This window comes from Callorhinus ursinus, unplaced genomic scaffold, assembly GCF_003265705.2.
Source record: "Callorhinus ursinus isolate GAN/ISIS: 27379988/994484 unplaced genomic scaffold, GSC_fseal_2.0 scaffold101, whole genome shotgun sequence".
NCBI classification, from domain to species: Eukaryota; Metazoa; Chordata; class Mammalia; order Carnivora; family Otariidae; genus Callorhinus; species Callorhinus ursinus.
Genome location: NW_027397163.1, coordinates 143,918 through 159,740, shown reverse-complemented (window position 1 = coordinate 159,740; position 15,823 = coordinate 143,918). Strand labels below are relative to the sequence as shown.

The window sequence follows — 15,823 nt, the reverse complement described above, 5'->3', positions numbered from 1 at the left end:
AAGAGCCTGCTGCCTAGATGATAGTTGTATTCTTCATTAACACGACTGCTGAAGTGACATCCTGTCTCCTTTGCTATATTCTGTAGGTTAGAAGTCAGTCTCCAGAACCAGGGGAGGGGATTACACAGAGGCATGAATACCAGGAGTGAGAATAATTGGAGGTCACAAGCCACAATGAAGGCTCACTCAAGCCCACAAACTTGTGTAAGGTCATGGGGGCAGTTTTGTGGAGAGAAGGGAGTGGGAGCAGAAGAGTGGCAGTCAGGAAAGGCACTGAGCACTTGTCAGGAAGGAAGCAGGAAGTGGGACAACCCCTCTGGAAAACTGTTGACAAGTGTCTAATGAAATGAAGCATACACCTGTTCTTTGACACAGCCGTCCCACTATTTATAATCCAGGGAAAGGCCTGCATATGTGCCTGTGTATACAAAGACATAGCTAAGAGTATTCATGCAACCTGACCCATAGAAACCTCAGCCTGGAAACAACCCAGAAGTTCTTCCACTGGAGAACGGATCAACAAATTGTGGCATGAATGTGCAATGGAGTAATACTCAGCAGTAAAAAGGGAAGAAGGTACGAATGCAAGTAACACCTGGGATAAACCTCAGAAACGACATCTTCGCATGGAAGCAGCCCACACAGAAGAATTCACGTGGCGTACTGTGTGTATATGAGTGCATATGAGGGAGGGGCAAAAGTCATCCAAGGCGATACAAGTCAGAAAAAGGAATGATCTCAGGGGAAGGGTGGTTAGCTGGAGAGTGGCACAAAGAAACCTTTTGGAGTGCTAGAAATACTTTTTTTATTTGGACAGTGGTTATACCAAAGAAGATAGGTAGAGATAAGGTTTGTGCATCTTACTCTATGCAAATGATACCTCTTATTTAAAAAAAATAAATTTTTAGAAGAAGGAAACAAGTCTTCATTGGAGATTTGAGGAAAGGGATCCCCCATTTGCTTAGTGCCTCAGGGGTCCTCTCTCCATCATCCATCCCCTTGTTGGAAGTTCTTCCTTCCCAGGTTCCAGGTGCTTTCCTGGCTTTGCCTTAAGGGTTGAGTACACACAGGTTTCCAGAGGCTGCTCCATTTGGCTGGAGGGACCCTCACTTAGGGCTCTGGTGTTCAGCTCAGCATAAGTCACTCCATGGGGTTCCTCAGCTCTTGAGACCTGGGATGTTTTAATCTCAAGGGAAGCAAGGAGAAAAGGATCAAGTATTCCCTGGAAAGAGTGTTGGATTGTGAAGATTTAGCATTTGTAACAACAGTGTGGTAGACAGCTGTGTTAGAAAGAGCCTCCTGCCCTTTGAGTCTTGGTGCAGTCCCCTACCCTCTTGAAGGTTGGTGGGACCTAGGGACATGCATCTGTCAAACAGAGTAAGTAAAAAGGATGGGCTGTCCTGTGTCTTTGTGTCCAAGACTAGGTGGTGAAAGACTGACTTCTGTCTTGTTCACACCTGTCTATTTTCAGGTCCCTCACTCATGCTGATCAAGCCAGCTGCTGGGTTACATCTGTCCTATGGAAAGGCCCATATGGTCAGGGTGGTCTCTGGCCAGCAGCCAGCAAGGAACTGAATCCTGCCAGCCACCACCTGAGTGAGTGAGTGAGTGTGGAAACAGATCCAAGCCTGAACCAGCCCTGGCCAACCCCTTCATGCCAGCCCGTGAGACCAATGTGAGTCACACCCAGATGTGACCTGCAGACACCGTGAGATCATAAGTGTTGCCTTAAGCCATTGTGTTTGGGGATCGTTTGTTATGAAACCATAGATAATTCATACAAACAGCCACCAAAGAGAGTGTTAATCTGAGATGTCCAGAATAGGTCAGTCCTTAGGGACAGAAAGCTAGTGGTGGTCAGGGGCTTGAGGTGGGGGTATGGGCATGCAGAGAGTGCTTAAAGGCTGTGGGGTTTCCTCTGGGGTGATGAAAATGTTCTGGAACTAGATAATGGTGATTATTGTACAACATTGTGAATATTCCAACAGTTGCTAACTTGTACAGGTTAAATGGTGAGTTTTATGTTATATGCGTTTTGCCACAATTTTTTAAAAAATTGAAGTGTAAATGAAAAAAATAAAGGGTCACTTGATAACTGCAGGTTGTAGTATGCAGGTACTTCATGGTAGGTAGTTACCATATTTTCATAAATAGCATGAAGAGGTGGAGCACATCATCCCCATTGTCCAGATGAAGAGACAGAGGCTCAGGGTGGGAAAGTCACTGGCCCGAGATTGTAACAGATAGTTTATAATAATAGTAGCTTCAGGGGCACTGAATGCTTACGCCACGCCTGGGATCCTACTGATCATTGCGTGGCTCTGAGCTTATTAAATCATCCCATTCATCCTAGAAAGAAGGTGATGTACATCCCATGTCACATGGGGAAATGTCCCCAGAAAGGACAAGTCATGGGATGAAGGTCCCCTGGCCAGAGAAGGCACAGAAAATTTCAGACCAGATTCTCCTGGAAAGTAGAGCAAGGGTGGGGGTAGAGGAAAGCAGAGGCCCAAACCATTGACAAAACTGGAGGGAGTGACAGAGAGCTTGGGTTGAGGGGATGACGGGAAATGGCCACAGTGGAAACTCACCGAGGCAGGAGAGCAGTTCGTCATAGCTGCAGGTGGATCTGGGAAGGAAAAATTCTGCTGTTGCTTCACCCCCAGGCTCCAGGGGTTAAGTCTGCATGCACGCACGTGTGTGCACACGTGAATACTCATACACACATCCACATGCACAAGAACATGCAAACCACACATGTACACACACAACACACTCATGCACATGTCTACACATGCATGCTCTCACACACATGCACACACATGTTTACATGCATACACACATCCCTGCACACCTACACACGCAGACTCACATCCACGCTCAAATACACAGGCTTACGTGAGCACAAGCAGCACACATGTGTGCACACACACATGTACCCACCACCATTTTCTTTCTCAGGCTGAATACTTGTCCCCATTTCTTCAGGTTCCTTAGAGTGGGACCTAAAAGAAACAGTGAAGCATTAGAGGTAAAGGAAATTGGTAAAGGTAAAAGGAATCGGGATCATTGTGGGTAGGTGGAGGTGAGGTGCCAAGCAAGATCACGTGTAAACCAAAGTCCCGCCCACCACTTATTCGACGCTCACACACCCCTTGCTGGGGTCCCCAAGTCATTCAGGTGCTCAGCAAAGTCTTGAGAGGTGAGGAGGGGAAGTGGTTGGGGGCAGTGTGGTCCATGAGGAAAGGATCCAAGGAAAGAACACTGAGTGAGAAGTGGAGGGTAGTTGTAAGAAGAGAGGATGTGGAGAGACACCGGATGGTTGCTGGGGCTGCTTGGGGCCACATAAAATGTTGAGGTAAGAAAGAAGGTCTTGAATAGTCCAGGCAGCAATGGAGGAAGAGTTAAGTATGGGCAGATGGGATCCTCTGAGTTGCTCTACCGTTTGGTCATCTTGTCCGGAGCTGCCCCTGGGGATAAAAGAGAGACAGGATCAACCCTGTGGTGTTACTTTCCCATTCTATTTCTCCCATTTCCTCCCTAATATTTAGCTGTTGTTTTCCTGAACTCACCACATTGGGTGTATTTGCAGATGAGGAAGGTTCCAAGGAGGAAGAGAAAGATGAAGATGACAATGAGGGTGATCCCAGTGGTCCCTGGGGAGAGGTGAGGGGTTAAACGGGCTCACGATTTCCTGGGACACTCTCTGGTGCCTCAGTGTGTCTCCATCGATCAAGTTCCTACCACGTGCTGGAGAGCTCACTACGTTATTTTCATACTTACAAGTATCCTGGGAGAGAGACAGAGTGATGCACATTTTACAGATGCAGGAGCTGAACGTCAGAGGGTTGAAGTACTATTTCCAAAGTGGCCCAGCTACCAAGGAGGCAGAGCTCTGCCTCTGATCCTCCCCACCTCGGAAGACCTTGCACTGAGCCACAGCCTTCAGGCATCACCAACAGATAGACAGACATCCTCGAGAATTTTCCCAGGTAACTCACAGCTGCACAAGGACATCTCATCCCATGGGTGAATGACTGTATGTCCCAGGAAGCTCTACTCTCTTACCCAGCTCTGTTTCTGCCATCTTGGGAGACTTCCTTTCAGTTTTATCTAGAAGACAGAATTCTTGAGTTAAGTTTTAAATTTAATCAAAAAAAATTTAAAATTTTATTATGTTATGTTAGTCACCGTATAATACATCATTAGTTTTTGATGTAGTGATCCACGATCCATTGTTTTCATATAACACCCAGTGCTCCATGCAGTACGTGCCCTCCTTAATACCCATCACCAGGCTAACCCATCCCCCCTCCCCCTTCCCCTCTAAAACTGTTTCTCCGAGTCCATAGTCTCTCATGGTTCATCTCTCCCTCCGATTTCCCCCCCTTCATTTTTCCCTTCCTTCTCCTAATGTCCTCCATGTTATTCCTTATGTTCCACAAATAAGTGAAACCGTATGATGATTGACTTTCTCTGCTTGACTTATTTCACTTAGCATCATCTCCTCCAGTCCCATCCATGTTGATGTAAAAGTTGGGTATTCATCCTTTCTGATGGCTGAGTAATATTCCATTGTATATATGGACCACACCTTCTTTATCCATTCATCTGTTGAAGGGCATCTCAGTTCCTTCCAGAGTTTGGCTATTGTGGACATTGCTGCTATGAACATTGGGGTGCATATGGCCCTTCTTTTCACTACATTTGTGTCTTTGGGGTAAATACCCAGTAGTGCAATTGCTGGGTCATAGGGTAGCTCTATTTTTAATTTTATGAGGCACCTCCACACTGTTTTCCAAAGTGGCTGTCCCAACTTGCATTCCCACCAACAGTGTAAGAGGGTCCCCCTTTCCCCACAACCTCTCCAACATTTGTTGTTTCTTGCCCTGTCAACTTTTGCCATTCTAACTGGTGTAAGGTGGTATCTCAACCTAATCAAATTTAAATAAAATTTGAAACTCTATACATTATTTACAAAGGCATGTCCATGTAGTAAAAATATATAAAAACATGCACAGAAATAACACCAGCTTCAGGGCAGAGGGTTCTACTGGGAAGGGGGGAAATGATGGGAATCATGTTGAGAAGGAAAGAGGACTCTCTTTTTTTTATCTTTATTTGTGGAAAGAAAACAACTTGGAACAAATATGACAAACTAAACAAGTCTAATTCTGGGTGGTGGATATGGGACTATCTTATTTGATTGTTGTTACTTCTATTAGGTAGTAATTTTCAGATTTCTCAAAAGAAAGGAAATTCTTATCAGTTCTCTGGCTGGTTTGTGGGAGGACGGTTTTCTGAGTTTGGGGTCTATCTAGGGAACAGAATTAAGTAAGATAGGATGCAGAAAGAAAAAGTGAGTGTATTCCGGAAGTGTCCGGACCCCCTCAGGGACCCCAAGACTTGAGTGTAGGCGGGTGTGATCGTTAAATTTATGTGTCAACTTGGCTACAGTACCAGTTACTTGGTCAAATACCAGTCTAGACTGGTTGCCAGGAAGGTGGCACCTGAAGCTAATATAACACTGTATGTTAACCACACTGGAATTAAAATAAAATAAATGCAATCTTAACTAAAATTCATTTTTAAAAACACATGTGATTAACACTGAAGTCAGCAGAGTTTGAGTAGAGCAGATTACTCTCTGTAATATGGGTGGGCCTCATCCAATCAGTTGAAGGCCCAAAGAGAAAGACTGATCTCCTTTGAGGATAAAGGAATTCTGCTTCCAGCTACCTCCAGGCTCAACATCAGCTGTGTCCTGGCTGTCCAGCCCACTGGCTACATGAGTTGCCCAGGGTCACACAGCTAGTGAGTAGCAGAGACCGGGGATGGGACTCTTGCTTAATGTGATGATACTCACCACATCATTCTTCATTGCCTTTACCATCCAGAGCTGTTCTGGCTACGAGTTGACCAAAGCAGAAGAAGCAGACCCCTGAGACCATCTGAAGACCCCACCTCCTCCCCCAGCCCTGAGCTTCCAAGAAGGCAGCAGGCCTGGGAAGTTTGTTCACTCCGGACCACTGTTTCCTCTGTTCCCTGTGGTATCACCTGTAGCTCCTCACCTCTCTGTCCTGTGGAGCCACACCGTCAGGAAGTGGGACACTGTTCGACTCAACCACCTCCTGTCTACTCACCCTCCCCTCCTACCCCCTGCCAGGTACATTCTGCTCTCCTCTAAACCAGAGACTGCATTGATCTCATTCCAACTTTAGAAATGATGAGTAAACCCCACGAGCCATCAGGCTCCTAGGGTCTGGCTCTGAAGAGATCGCTGGGAAACTGGAGACAAATCAAACTTCAGGATAAAAGGGAAAAAAAACCCAAAACACCACAAGTGACCTTGAAGGAAGACAGTACTCTGCTAAGTAGTTTCTGAAACAGCTACTGGTCCGGGGCGCATAGTTTAAGGAATTAGAGGCTTCAGGAATTGGAGGAGAGTATGGTCTCCACCCTTAAAATCCCTGCAAGAACTCTGGTGTGTACCTGGAAACTAGACAGTGGGTCTGGAGCAGGGTTTCTCAACCTGGGCGCCATTGATATTCAGGGCTGGATAGTTCTTGGTGGGGAGGGGTCCTGGGCATCACAGGGTGTTTTGCAGCTTCTGCGGTCTCTGCCTCCTAGATGCCGGGAGCATCCTCTATCCCCCATCCCCAGCAGTGACCACCAAAAATGTCAAAAGGGTTTATAAAAAGCTCTGGCGAATCCCAAAGGGAAACTCTTGGGCTCCGTTTGCAGTAATCTGTCAATGCACCTATATTCAGTCATCTCCCTGCCACCCCCCACCCCCCAGATGACACCCTCCTGTCTTCCTCAGCCTGTTGCCCTTGGTGATGGTTGTCAGGGTTTGAACAGTTGCTGAAGGAACACGGGAAAGGTGGTGATTAGGCTTGACGACAGCTTCCTGGATCCTTCCAGGTGAGCCATTCTGTCACTGATGTACTCATGCCAGGAACAGCATATCAAGAAACTCAGAAGGTTCCTTATATGCCAAGGATAAAGAAGAGAAAAAACAAATGACTCACCAGTTGTTGGATAACGCAAAATTATTTAAAATTTCCACCTTCTACAGAGAGCAGATCCAACCTACAATATTTTTCTTCCAGTTTTGTCTCTTTGAGCGTCATGTTTTGAAGACCATCTCATCTGTGCTTAACCTTGTCACAGGCAATTGAGCTGAGTTAGAGACACAGACATGCACCCTTGGCCCTTTTAGAACCTGGAAGACCTTAGGAGATCATGTAATTCTCCACTAATATTTGTAATTCATTGTAACGATGAGGATATTTAGTGTTATCATTTGAGGGGTACACACCTCAAATGTTCTCTGTTTCCTGGAAAGTCTCCCATTAGGAGTGCAGTTCTTGATAAAGCTGTTTTGCTATGCAGAGGGGGACATTTGGGGTGTTCATAATGATAATAATAGTAAAGACTTAGATGACTTCGATGACACTTGCTGTCCACCAGACAGTTTAGAAAGGATTTAGGTCCTTTAACTCCTCAAAATCTCACCACTGAGTCCCTTGTGCAGGTACTACTATCAACCCCGTTTAACAGGTAGAGAAGCTGAGGCAGACAGAAGCTAAGGAATCTATAGGAAGATAGCTTGTTAACTAACTAAAATCCAAACGCTTGTAATTATTTGCAAAACGAGTAGGTACACACTCTTCCAAACGGGGGCCATCTACCTAAGTGACAGGTGCTCATCCCTGTTCAAATGGCTATGGTTGTTTGAATGTTCTTCCCTTTCTCCCAATTACCTGACTTATCCCTAGGGGGAATGTCCTTCACATTGACCTAGGAGGCAATGGAGTAGCTGGATCTTAGATGCAGGAAAGGTTTCCTTAGACCCATGAATTCCCTGCCTCACTCCTGGGCTCTGTGGCCCCACCCTGGGGTAGAGAGAAAACTCCTTCACCCCGTGCTGCTGCCGATGGTCTCCAGATCAGCCTCAGGACCTTGGAATTTTCTTGCTCTGTCCAGGGCTCTGTAATTCTGTAGCAAACACCCTTGCTGAGCAGATACCCCACCCTCATTAGCTGTCTTAGTCCCTTTGGGCTGCTCTAACAGCATGCCACAGGCTGGGGGGCTGATGAACAACAGACATCTTTTTCTCACAGGCCTGGAGACCGGAAATCTGAGATCAGGGCGCCAGCATGGTCCAGGGGTGGGGGTGGGGCTCTTCTGGATGGCAGAAGGGGACAAGGGAGCTTCTGGGGTCTCCTTTTATAAGGGCACTAGTCCCATCATGAGGACCCCACCCTTAAGACCTAAGCATTTCCCAAAGGCCCCCGCCTCGTAATGCTGTCTCATTAGGGGTTAGGATTTTTCAACGTGAAATTGCAGGGGTGGGGGACACAAATTTCAGATCATAGGATCAGAGGGTAGCTCCTCTCCTTCTTTTAGGAACTGCTCATTCCCCGCTACATTTGAGTCACCCTGGATGGCGCTGGGGTTTTTCTTGCACAGCATTCTCTCATGAGCATTTCCTAGGATCGATCTAGAGGCTAAGCTGGCCAGGACTATTCACAGCCCTCCCCAGTCCCTTTGTCTGTCTGTCTGTGTGTCTGTCTGTTTTGAACTGGGTCTGGTAAAGAGGGTCACATGCTTCTCCAGGAGTAAAATTTATGAGCTGCTCATAAATTCAGCTCTTAAAAGCCATGCTCTCTGCCCAAAAGAGGGAGCTGGTCCCCACTAAAAGAGAATGACATGGGCACAATAAGGACACAAACAAGTGTCAGGGGAAAAGAATCCGGGCAAGACTCCAGTCCTTCATTCCAGTTTCTGAAGCTGGTGGCGTCCATGCGCTTCCCATGATTTACTGGCCCGTGATCCCAGTGGTTTCCAGCCACACATAGTCCGGACTCCGTGGGACACTTGGCAGTGTCCGGAGATGATGTGGTTGTCACAGTTGGCAAAGGAGACTTGTAGCAGTTGGAGGTCAGAGATTCAGCTGAACATCCTATGATGCACAAGATGCACCATTCTCCCACCCCACCCCCCCAAAAAGAATTATCCAGCAAAAAATGTCAGTAGTGCCCGGTTGGGAAACCCTGAATGACCTTTTTAATTCCAAGGGCTGATCTATTCCCCTCACTTTCCCTAGGTCACTTGAAGGTAGGTGCTTTTCACTTGCAACCAAGTGTCTTGATGAATACAGTCCTATCCGTTATGATTGATCACTTACATTCTCTCTCCTTCCTACAGAAGTTGTATGGGTCAGAGGTGTGCATTGCTGCCCCCCCGCCCCCGCACTTGACAGATGAGGGAAAGGCATACAAAGAACTGAGTTGAAGAATATTCACAGACAGCGAGCGCCAGAGCTGTGGTTTTAACTCAGGTCCACTGACTTCACCTGTTCTCCTATCCTGCATGGCGTTTCTCAGGAGCCCTGAATCCCTGCCCCATGAACTTTTTGGAAATTCCAGGTTCTCTGTTTACTGCCCTGTGCAGGTATGACTGGTCCTCATGTCAGTACTGGGGTGCTCAGCCCCCATCCAGGAGGATGCCTGGTTCCTACTGGCCTCTCTTCCTCCCCTTGTCCTGGACAAATTGAGTTGTGAAAAATAGCCCTAGTGCACAAGGGAAAGGTTGTGGTCAAAAAACATCCCTTTCCTGAATAAACCAACAGAACCCTTGTGCACTGTAGGTAGCAACGTAGAACGTGGCCACTATGAAAAACAGTATGGTGGTGGGTCCTCCAAAATTTAAAGGTAGAACTATTCTAAGATCCAGCAATCCCAATTCTGAGTATACATCCAAAAGAATTGATAGCCACTAGGTGGCCAGGAGGTGATAGGTCAGTAGCCAAATAGGTGGAAAGGACCCAAATGTCCATTAGCTGATGAATAGGTAAACGAAATGGGGTCTGTCCATAAAATGGAATGTTATCAGCCTCAACAAGGAAGGAAATCCAGCTATATGCTATAGTATGGATGAACCTTGAGAACGTATTTCGGAGTGAGAAAAGCCAGTCACAAAATGACAAATACCGTATGATTCCAGTGATGTGAGGTTCCTGGATTAGTCAGATATATTGAGACAAGGTAGGATGGTGGGAGCCAAGGGCTGGGAGTGGGGGAATGCAGAGAGGCTATCTGATGGGGACAGAGTTTCAGTTCTGCAAGATGAAGGGCATTCTGGAGGTGGGTGGTGGTGCAAGTGCACTTGCAAATAAGATGGTAACTTATATGTTATGCATTTTTGCCATAGTTTTTTAAAAAAAATCATTCCTCTTGAAAGAAAGGGCTTGACAGGAAGAGAAAAGCTCGACTCAGCTGAGCTAAAAGGCAAGAGTGCTAGAGTCCCAATGAAAATGGAACACAGGTCTTCTTGCAGTCTCTGAGTCTTTCTCAGGAAGATGCTCCTGGGCTCTGTTATTCTCTGCCCCCTCCTCTGCCTTTTTGCTGGAACCTCCTCCTGCATAACCCCAGGAGGTGTCATTCACACTTTAGATGAATTATGCCCTGCCCAGGAGATATGCGATGGTTTTGTGGCTACATCTTATTTTCCTAGTGGGGGTCAGTTATTGCAAATCCTCCCTCCTTGAAGCCTGCCCCCCCCAGAGCACATCTGGCCACCTACAGTGGGAAGCCCCCACCCAGCCTCCTTTTATGTGATTCTCCACCATCTCTGCTCCCTGTCTTGCCAGAAGATCCTCTACACTGTTCCACAGAATCCTGGCCCTCCATTGGTTCTTCCTAAATGATTTCTCCAAGCTGCAGAGTCTTGTGGAGACAAACTGTGCCTGCACCACACCCCCTCAGGTCCCAGCACCTCAGCAGGCAGGTAATCCAGCTGCGGTCCTCCTGACAGTGCAAACCTCACCTGTCACCTGGATCTCAAGATGATCGCTAGGGTGTGAAGCCCAGAAAGGAATCCCTGTCTGGAAGTACACACAGCTGTAGTTCCCGGCATCACTGACTGTCACAGTCTGGAGGGAGAAGTCCGTCTCCTTCCCTGCAGGACTCTGGACCCGTATGGGCTCTGCTGCCCCCGCCTTCAGTAGAGCGAACATTACAGGCGCGAAAATATTGTCTGGCCTCTGGCACTGCAGGGTCACAGTGTCTCCTGCATTCACCTCCCCCCTTGGGTGGGCTTGGAGGGAAGGTTTTGTTAAATCTCCTGGAAGAGAAGGAGGGCTCCAAGGTCATGGGGAGAAGCCCGGGGTCCCCCACCCTCCCTTGTTCTCCTGGCAGGGGTTCCCGCCAAGTGGGCGAAAATGACAGATCCCTGGTCTCACCCTCTTTCCACTCTGACTGTGGGAAGATTTCCCCAACAAGCCCTGGATGAAGCTGAGCCAGGTCATTCTGTTCTGTGTTTCTCCATCTCCCCTCGTTCCCTCCCTCCCTCGGGTTCCTCCCGCACACCTGTCCCTGCAAGACCCTATGTCCCTCCGAGGCACCTCCTCACCTGTCACCAGCAGTAGGAGGACGTCACTGGGCCGCGAACTTACGTACGGGCTCCCTAGTCTGTAGTACTCACAGCTGTACTCTCCAGCATTGTCAGTTTTTAGGTCAGTGAGGTGAAATTCAGCCAGGCCCTCTGTGGAAGCCCGTGATTGCACGGACTGCAGTGGAACTTTTCCCTTTCTGAGAACAAAGTTGACATTCTTGGTAGACGTTTGGCACTGCAGTGTCACATTACTCTCGCGAGGCACCACCGAGCTGGGCCAGGCCCTGAGGGAGGGCTTGGGAAGGGACTCTGGAAGGAAGCAGATTTGGGGACAGGATTTGGTGCCCTCGTCTGCTGTCAGGAAGCCCCTTGAAGGAAAGAGACAGGACACGGGGACTTTGGAGTGAAGGGGAGGGAGGGTCTGACTGAAGGAACTCACCGTCAGTTGTCCTGCTTCCTTGGCCGGCACACAGCCCTGCGGGAGAACCGTCCATGAGACCTGAGCACCTGCCTGGAACCCCATCCCAAGGGGCCTCCCCAGGGGCTGCCGCTGAGCCCTGTCATCACGCTCAGTGGCAGTCCCAGCCTCCTGCTGGAGAACCCATCTGGCATGGGTGCTGATTTGCCCCTTATGTTAATTTCCTAGGGCTGCTGGTGTCACAAATTGTCACAAGTCTAGTGGCTCGTGATGACACAGATTTATTATCTTGCCATTCCATGGGTTAGAAAAATCCAACAACACAAGTCCCACTGGCTCAAACCAGGGTGTCTTCGGGGCTGTGTTCCTTCTGGGGGCTCTAGATGACAACCCATTTCCTGGCCTTTTCCAACTTCTAGAGGCGCCTGCACCCCTTGGTAGTGGCCTTTTCCTCTGGCTCTAAAACTAGGAATGGTTGGTGCATTGACACCCTCTTCTGCCTCTTCTGCTACCCTGGGGGTCGTGTGGTTGGTCACACTGTGACCACCCAGATAATCCAGAAGAAGCTCCCTACTTTAAGACCAACTGATAAGCAACTTTAATCCATCCTGCCACCTTGCATTTCCTTTGCCACATAAAGGAACATATACACAGCTCCTGGGAGTCAAGACATGGACATCCTCGGGGGTCTACCACAGTCTCTGTCATTTCTCACATTGTCCCACTTCACCGTCCCAGGGTCTTCCCTCCTCACAATGGCCCCAGGACTTTGGATGGCTTTGCCATTTTGCCTCAGAACCTAATGATTTCCCCCACCACCCATCCTTTATCCATCCACCTTTTTCATCTGTTGTATCCTGTGATGTCATCTCTAGATTTGATGGTGAAGAGAGGATAAGGGACACTACACTTGGCTCCTGATCATCCCTATTACCCTAAATGTGTCACTCGGGGTGTCTCCTGAGCATGTCAGTATTGTAGAGGGCACAGGACCCACCCTTCCCCTGGTGCCATGGCTTCTTGAGTGTGAGAGAAATCTTAATAATGACAAAAACCATTTGGCTGGGAGGAAAAGAAACCACTTAGGTTTTAAAGACACCTATTATTCCTGAGGCTCTTGGGTTCATAAGAGATCTGGAATCACTAGAATTTAAGCCCCTTGAGGGCAGAGAATACATCCTCACTACCTAGAATGCAGCATGGACTTTGGCAGATGTTCAACAAATACATGTTGACCAATGGAGTTGGTCTTATGTAAAGAGAGTCATTTGCAAAGATTTCTGAAATAATGATTTCAGAAATAATGATTTCCCAAATTCCATCCTAATGCAACAGCATAACCATCCGTGTCAACTGAGAGCAGGGGAAGGAGGTGGGGAGATCCCTACCCTATGATAAGGGACATCTAGCTGCTGAGAATGCAGTCCTTTGCATGGAGAAGCTTCTGTCTTTCCTTGGGGAATGGCCTAAATGCATCCCTGACATTATGGTTGGCCATAAGTCCTCTCCTTGGTGCCCCGGAGGAAATCTCAAAAATCTAAGATTGGTATTGCCTGGAAGGGTGAGGAATATGTTCCCAGGTGGCCTTCCTTTCAGATCTAGACCAACTGATCCTAAGAAAAGTGAGTTCATACAGTGTTTATCTTTCTGTCTCTGACTTGTTTCACTTTGTGTAATACCCTCAAGGTCCATCCATGTTGTCACAAATGGTGGGATTTCCTTCCTCACAGCTGAATAATATCCCATTATACATGCAGACCACATCTTCTGTAACCATCTGTCCATGGATGTACACTTAGGTCATTTCCATGCCTTGGCTGCTGTGAATAATGCCGCAGTGAACATGGGGATGCAGACATCCCTTCAATTTCATGTTTTCATTTCCTTTAGATCTATAACCCCAAAGTGGGGTTGATGATCATATGGTAGTTCTACTTTTAGCTTTTTAAAAAATTATTATTAGAAAGAGAGAGAGCACGAGCATGTGGGGGAGGGGCAGAGAGAGAATCCCAAGTAGGCTCCACACTCAGTGAGGAGCCCAACCTAGGACTCAGTCTCACGACCCTGAGATCATGACCTGAGCCAAAATCAAGAGTTAGATGCCCAACCGACTGAGCCACCCAGGCGCCCCTATTTTTAACTTTTTGAGGAACCTTCATACTGTCTTCTGCCGTGACTGCACCAGTTTGCATTCCCACCAACAGTGCGTGAGTCCCTGGTCTCTATGTCTTCACCAACACCTCTTGTTTTCTTTTCTTTTTTTTTTTTTTAAAGATTTTATTTATTTATTTATTTGAGAGAGAGAATGAGAGATAGAGAGCACGAGAGGGAAGAGGGTCAGAGGGAGAAGCAGACTCCCCACTGAGCAGGGAGCCTGATGCGGGACTCGATCCCGGGACTCCAGGATCATGACCTGAGCTGAAAGCAGTCGCTTAACCAACTGAGCCACCCAGGCGCCCAACACCTCTTGTTTTCTTGATGAGAACCATTCTGACAGGTGTTGAACGGTAGGTTACAAAGACCATGCAACCCCCAGAGCCTGTCTATCAGGCCCTTTACAGGAGAAGGTTGCTGGCACCTACTAAGATCATTGGATCCACTGCTCATTTACCTTCTTGAGGTTTTTCTAACCATGACTCCCTTCATCCACCCTCCAGACATTTCCACCTCCTTAGGTCCAAATTAGGACCTTTTAATTCCTTCATATGGCCCAATAGAAAATTATGGTCTTTGGCACTGTACAGACCAGATTTTGAATTCACCTTCTCTGCTTAGCAGCAGAGTGACCTTGGCATGTACTTCAGCTGTGACTTTCAGATTCCTTGAATGCAGTATGGGGAAGAAAATTATTTGGGAGACTTTCTCTAAGAGATGTAAGATGACTTCAGGTCAATGACAGGAGAGGAAGTGTCACTGAGCCTGTGTGAGAAAGTCTGTCTTCTCGGTTCCTGGCACTGTCTCGGATCCCATGGAAGAATACCACAGCCGAGTGCTAGATTGAAGCCGGCTTCCTGCATTCACTGCTACCTCTCAGAGGCAGGACCTGGGGAAACTGTGGCCCAGAGGTGAACAGGGTCTGTTTTTGATGAGGGACACTGATTTTCCATTAATAGAAGTATTTTACAGATTTTCTTTTAAAATAGAGTTGAGTACAAAAATAATAATACAAAAACCTGGGGAATTTGAAGAGGAAGATCACATAGGAAAGAGTACAAATGTCACATACATAGGGAAAATGTCATGGGGAAGTTCAGGGGTGACTGAGTTTGGGGAAACAGGAAAATGTGTGTAAAGCACCCAACATGTCCCTTGTACGTAATTTGTATTCAGGAAATGGAAGGTTCTAGTCTGTGTTTATTCACCCCATGCCATTACCCGCCCCACAGGCCCCACCAGCTCCAGCTGCTGCCGCAGCCCAGCCCCGCCCATCCAGTGCCTGCCCTCCTCCATGACTTACCAGTGCAGAGCAGAGCCAAGAGTTGGGGCATCATGGTGGCACCCACAAGCCTCTTCCAAGGATCTTCCTTCAGTTTTGTTGTTGGTGAGAAGCCAAGATGTCCTCTTGACTCCAGGACGTGCAGGAACAGCTTTGCCCCTGGCATACCCAGAGTTTCTGTCTTCTAGTCTCTATCAGGAAATGACTATTGCAACACACTCTCAAACCACTTCCTACGGGCTTGATGCACTGAGTCCTCCCAAAAGTCCAGAGGTCAGCCACCCACTTCTAAGACATAGCCATGAATATGCAGAGCATGCGAGACACTGCTAACCGGACTTCAATCACCATTGTCCCCTTCTGCACTGTGACAGCAAATACCTGGGCTCCAGCGATCCAGAATAAGAATACATTTCCCTCGGGGCGCCTGGGTGGCTCAGTTGGTTGAGCATCTGACTCTTGGGTTCAGCTCAGGTCGTGATTTCAGGGTCATGAGATGGAGCCCCACATTGGGCTCTGCACTCCATGGGGAGTCTGATTCTCTCCCTCTTCCTCTGCCCACCCCCTCA

The 15,823-nt window shown here is 47.7% G+C and overlaps 1 protein-coding gene and 1 long non-coding RNA gene across 6 annotated transcripts; one reads left to right on the top strand and one right to left on the bottom strand.

The window, feature by feature from the left end:
- The first annotated feature begins 372 nt into the window (after nucleotides 1–372).
- On the top strand, nucleotides 373–6,547 carry LOC141371794 (uncharacterized). Of its 2 annotated transcripts, XR_012377030.1 has the most exons (4): nucleotides 373–665; nucleotides 1,472–1,675; nucleotides 3,552–3,992; nucleotides 5,898–6,547. It is a non-coding gene; the product is annotated as an uncharacterized lncRNA (long non-coding RNA). The 2 variants fall into 2 exon arrangements; XR_012377029.1 differs by lacking the exon at nucleotides 373–665 and having other exon boundaries at nucleotides 1,340–1,675.
- On the bottom strand, nucleotides 781–15,823 carry LOC112806403 (T-cell-interacting, activating receptor on myeloid cells protein 1-like). 4 transcript variants are annotated; one of them, XM_025848661.2, is made up of 10 exons: nucleotides 15,276–15,823; nucleotides 11,840–11,875; nucleotides 11,419–11,709; nucleotides 10,834–11,130; nucleotides 4,069–4,113; nucleotides 3,573–3,656; nucleotides 3,443–3,470; nucleotides 2,947–3,005; nucleotides 2,592–2,629; nucleotides 781–1,186 (listed from the first exon to the last, which is right to left on the bottom strand). In XM_025848661.2, the coding sequence occupies exons 1-10, from the start codon at nucleotides 15,418–15,420 to the stop codon at nucleotides 962–964; spliced, it is 1,248 nt and encodes a 415-aa protein (XP_025704446.1). In that variant the 5' UTR covers nucleotides 15,421–15,823; the 3' UTR covers nucleotides 781–961. The 4 variants fall into 4 exon arrangements, with proteins under 4 accessions (XP_025704446.1, XP_025704445.1, XP_025704444.1 ...); XM_025848660.2 differs by having other exon boundaries at nucleotides 2,944–3,005; nucleotides 15,276–15,822; XM_025848659.2 differs by having other exon boundaries at nucleotides 781–1,222; nucleotides 15,276–15,822.

Excerpts from the sequence above, each read along its gene's own strand:
- LOC112806403 (XM_025848658.2), bottom strand. The coding sequence starts at position 15,420 with ATGCCAGGGGCAAAGCTGTTCCTGCACGTCCTGGAGTCAAGAGGACAT. Across the intron at positions 11,131-11,418 it reads CCTCCTACTGCTGGTGACAG|GAGATTTAACAAAACCTTCC; the intron begins GTGAGGAGGTGC and ends CTTCTCTTCCAG. Across the intron at positions 3,471-3,572 it reads CTGCAAATACACCCAATGTG|GGGCAGCTCCGGACAAGATG; the intron begins GTGAGTTCAGGA and ends TTTTATCCCCAG.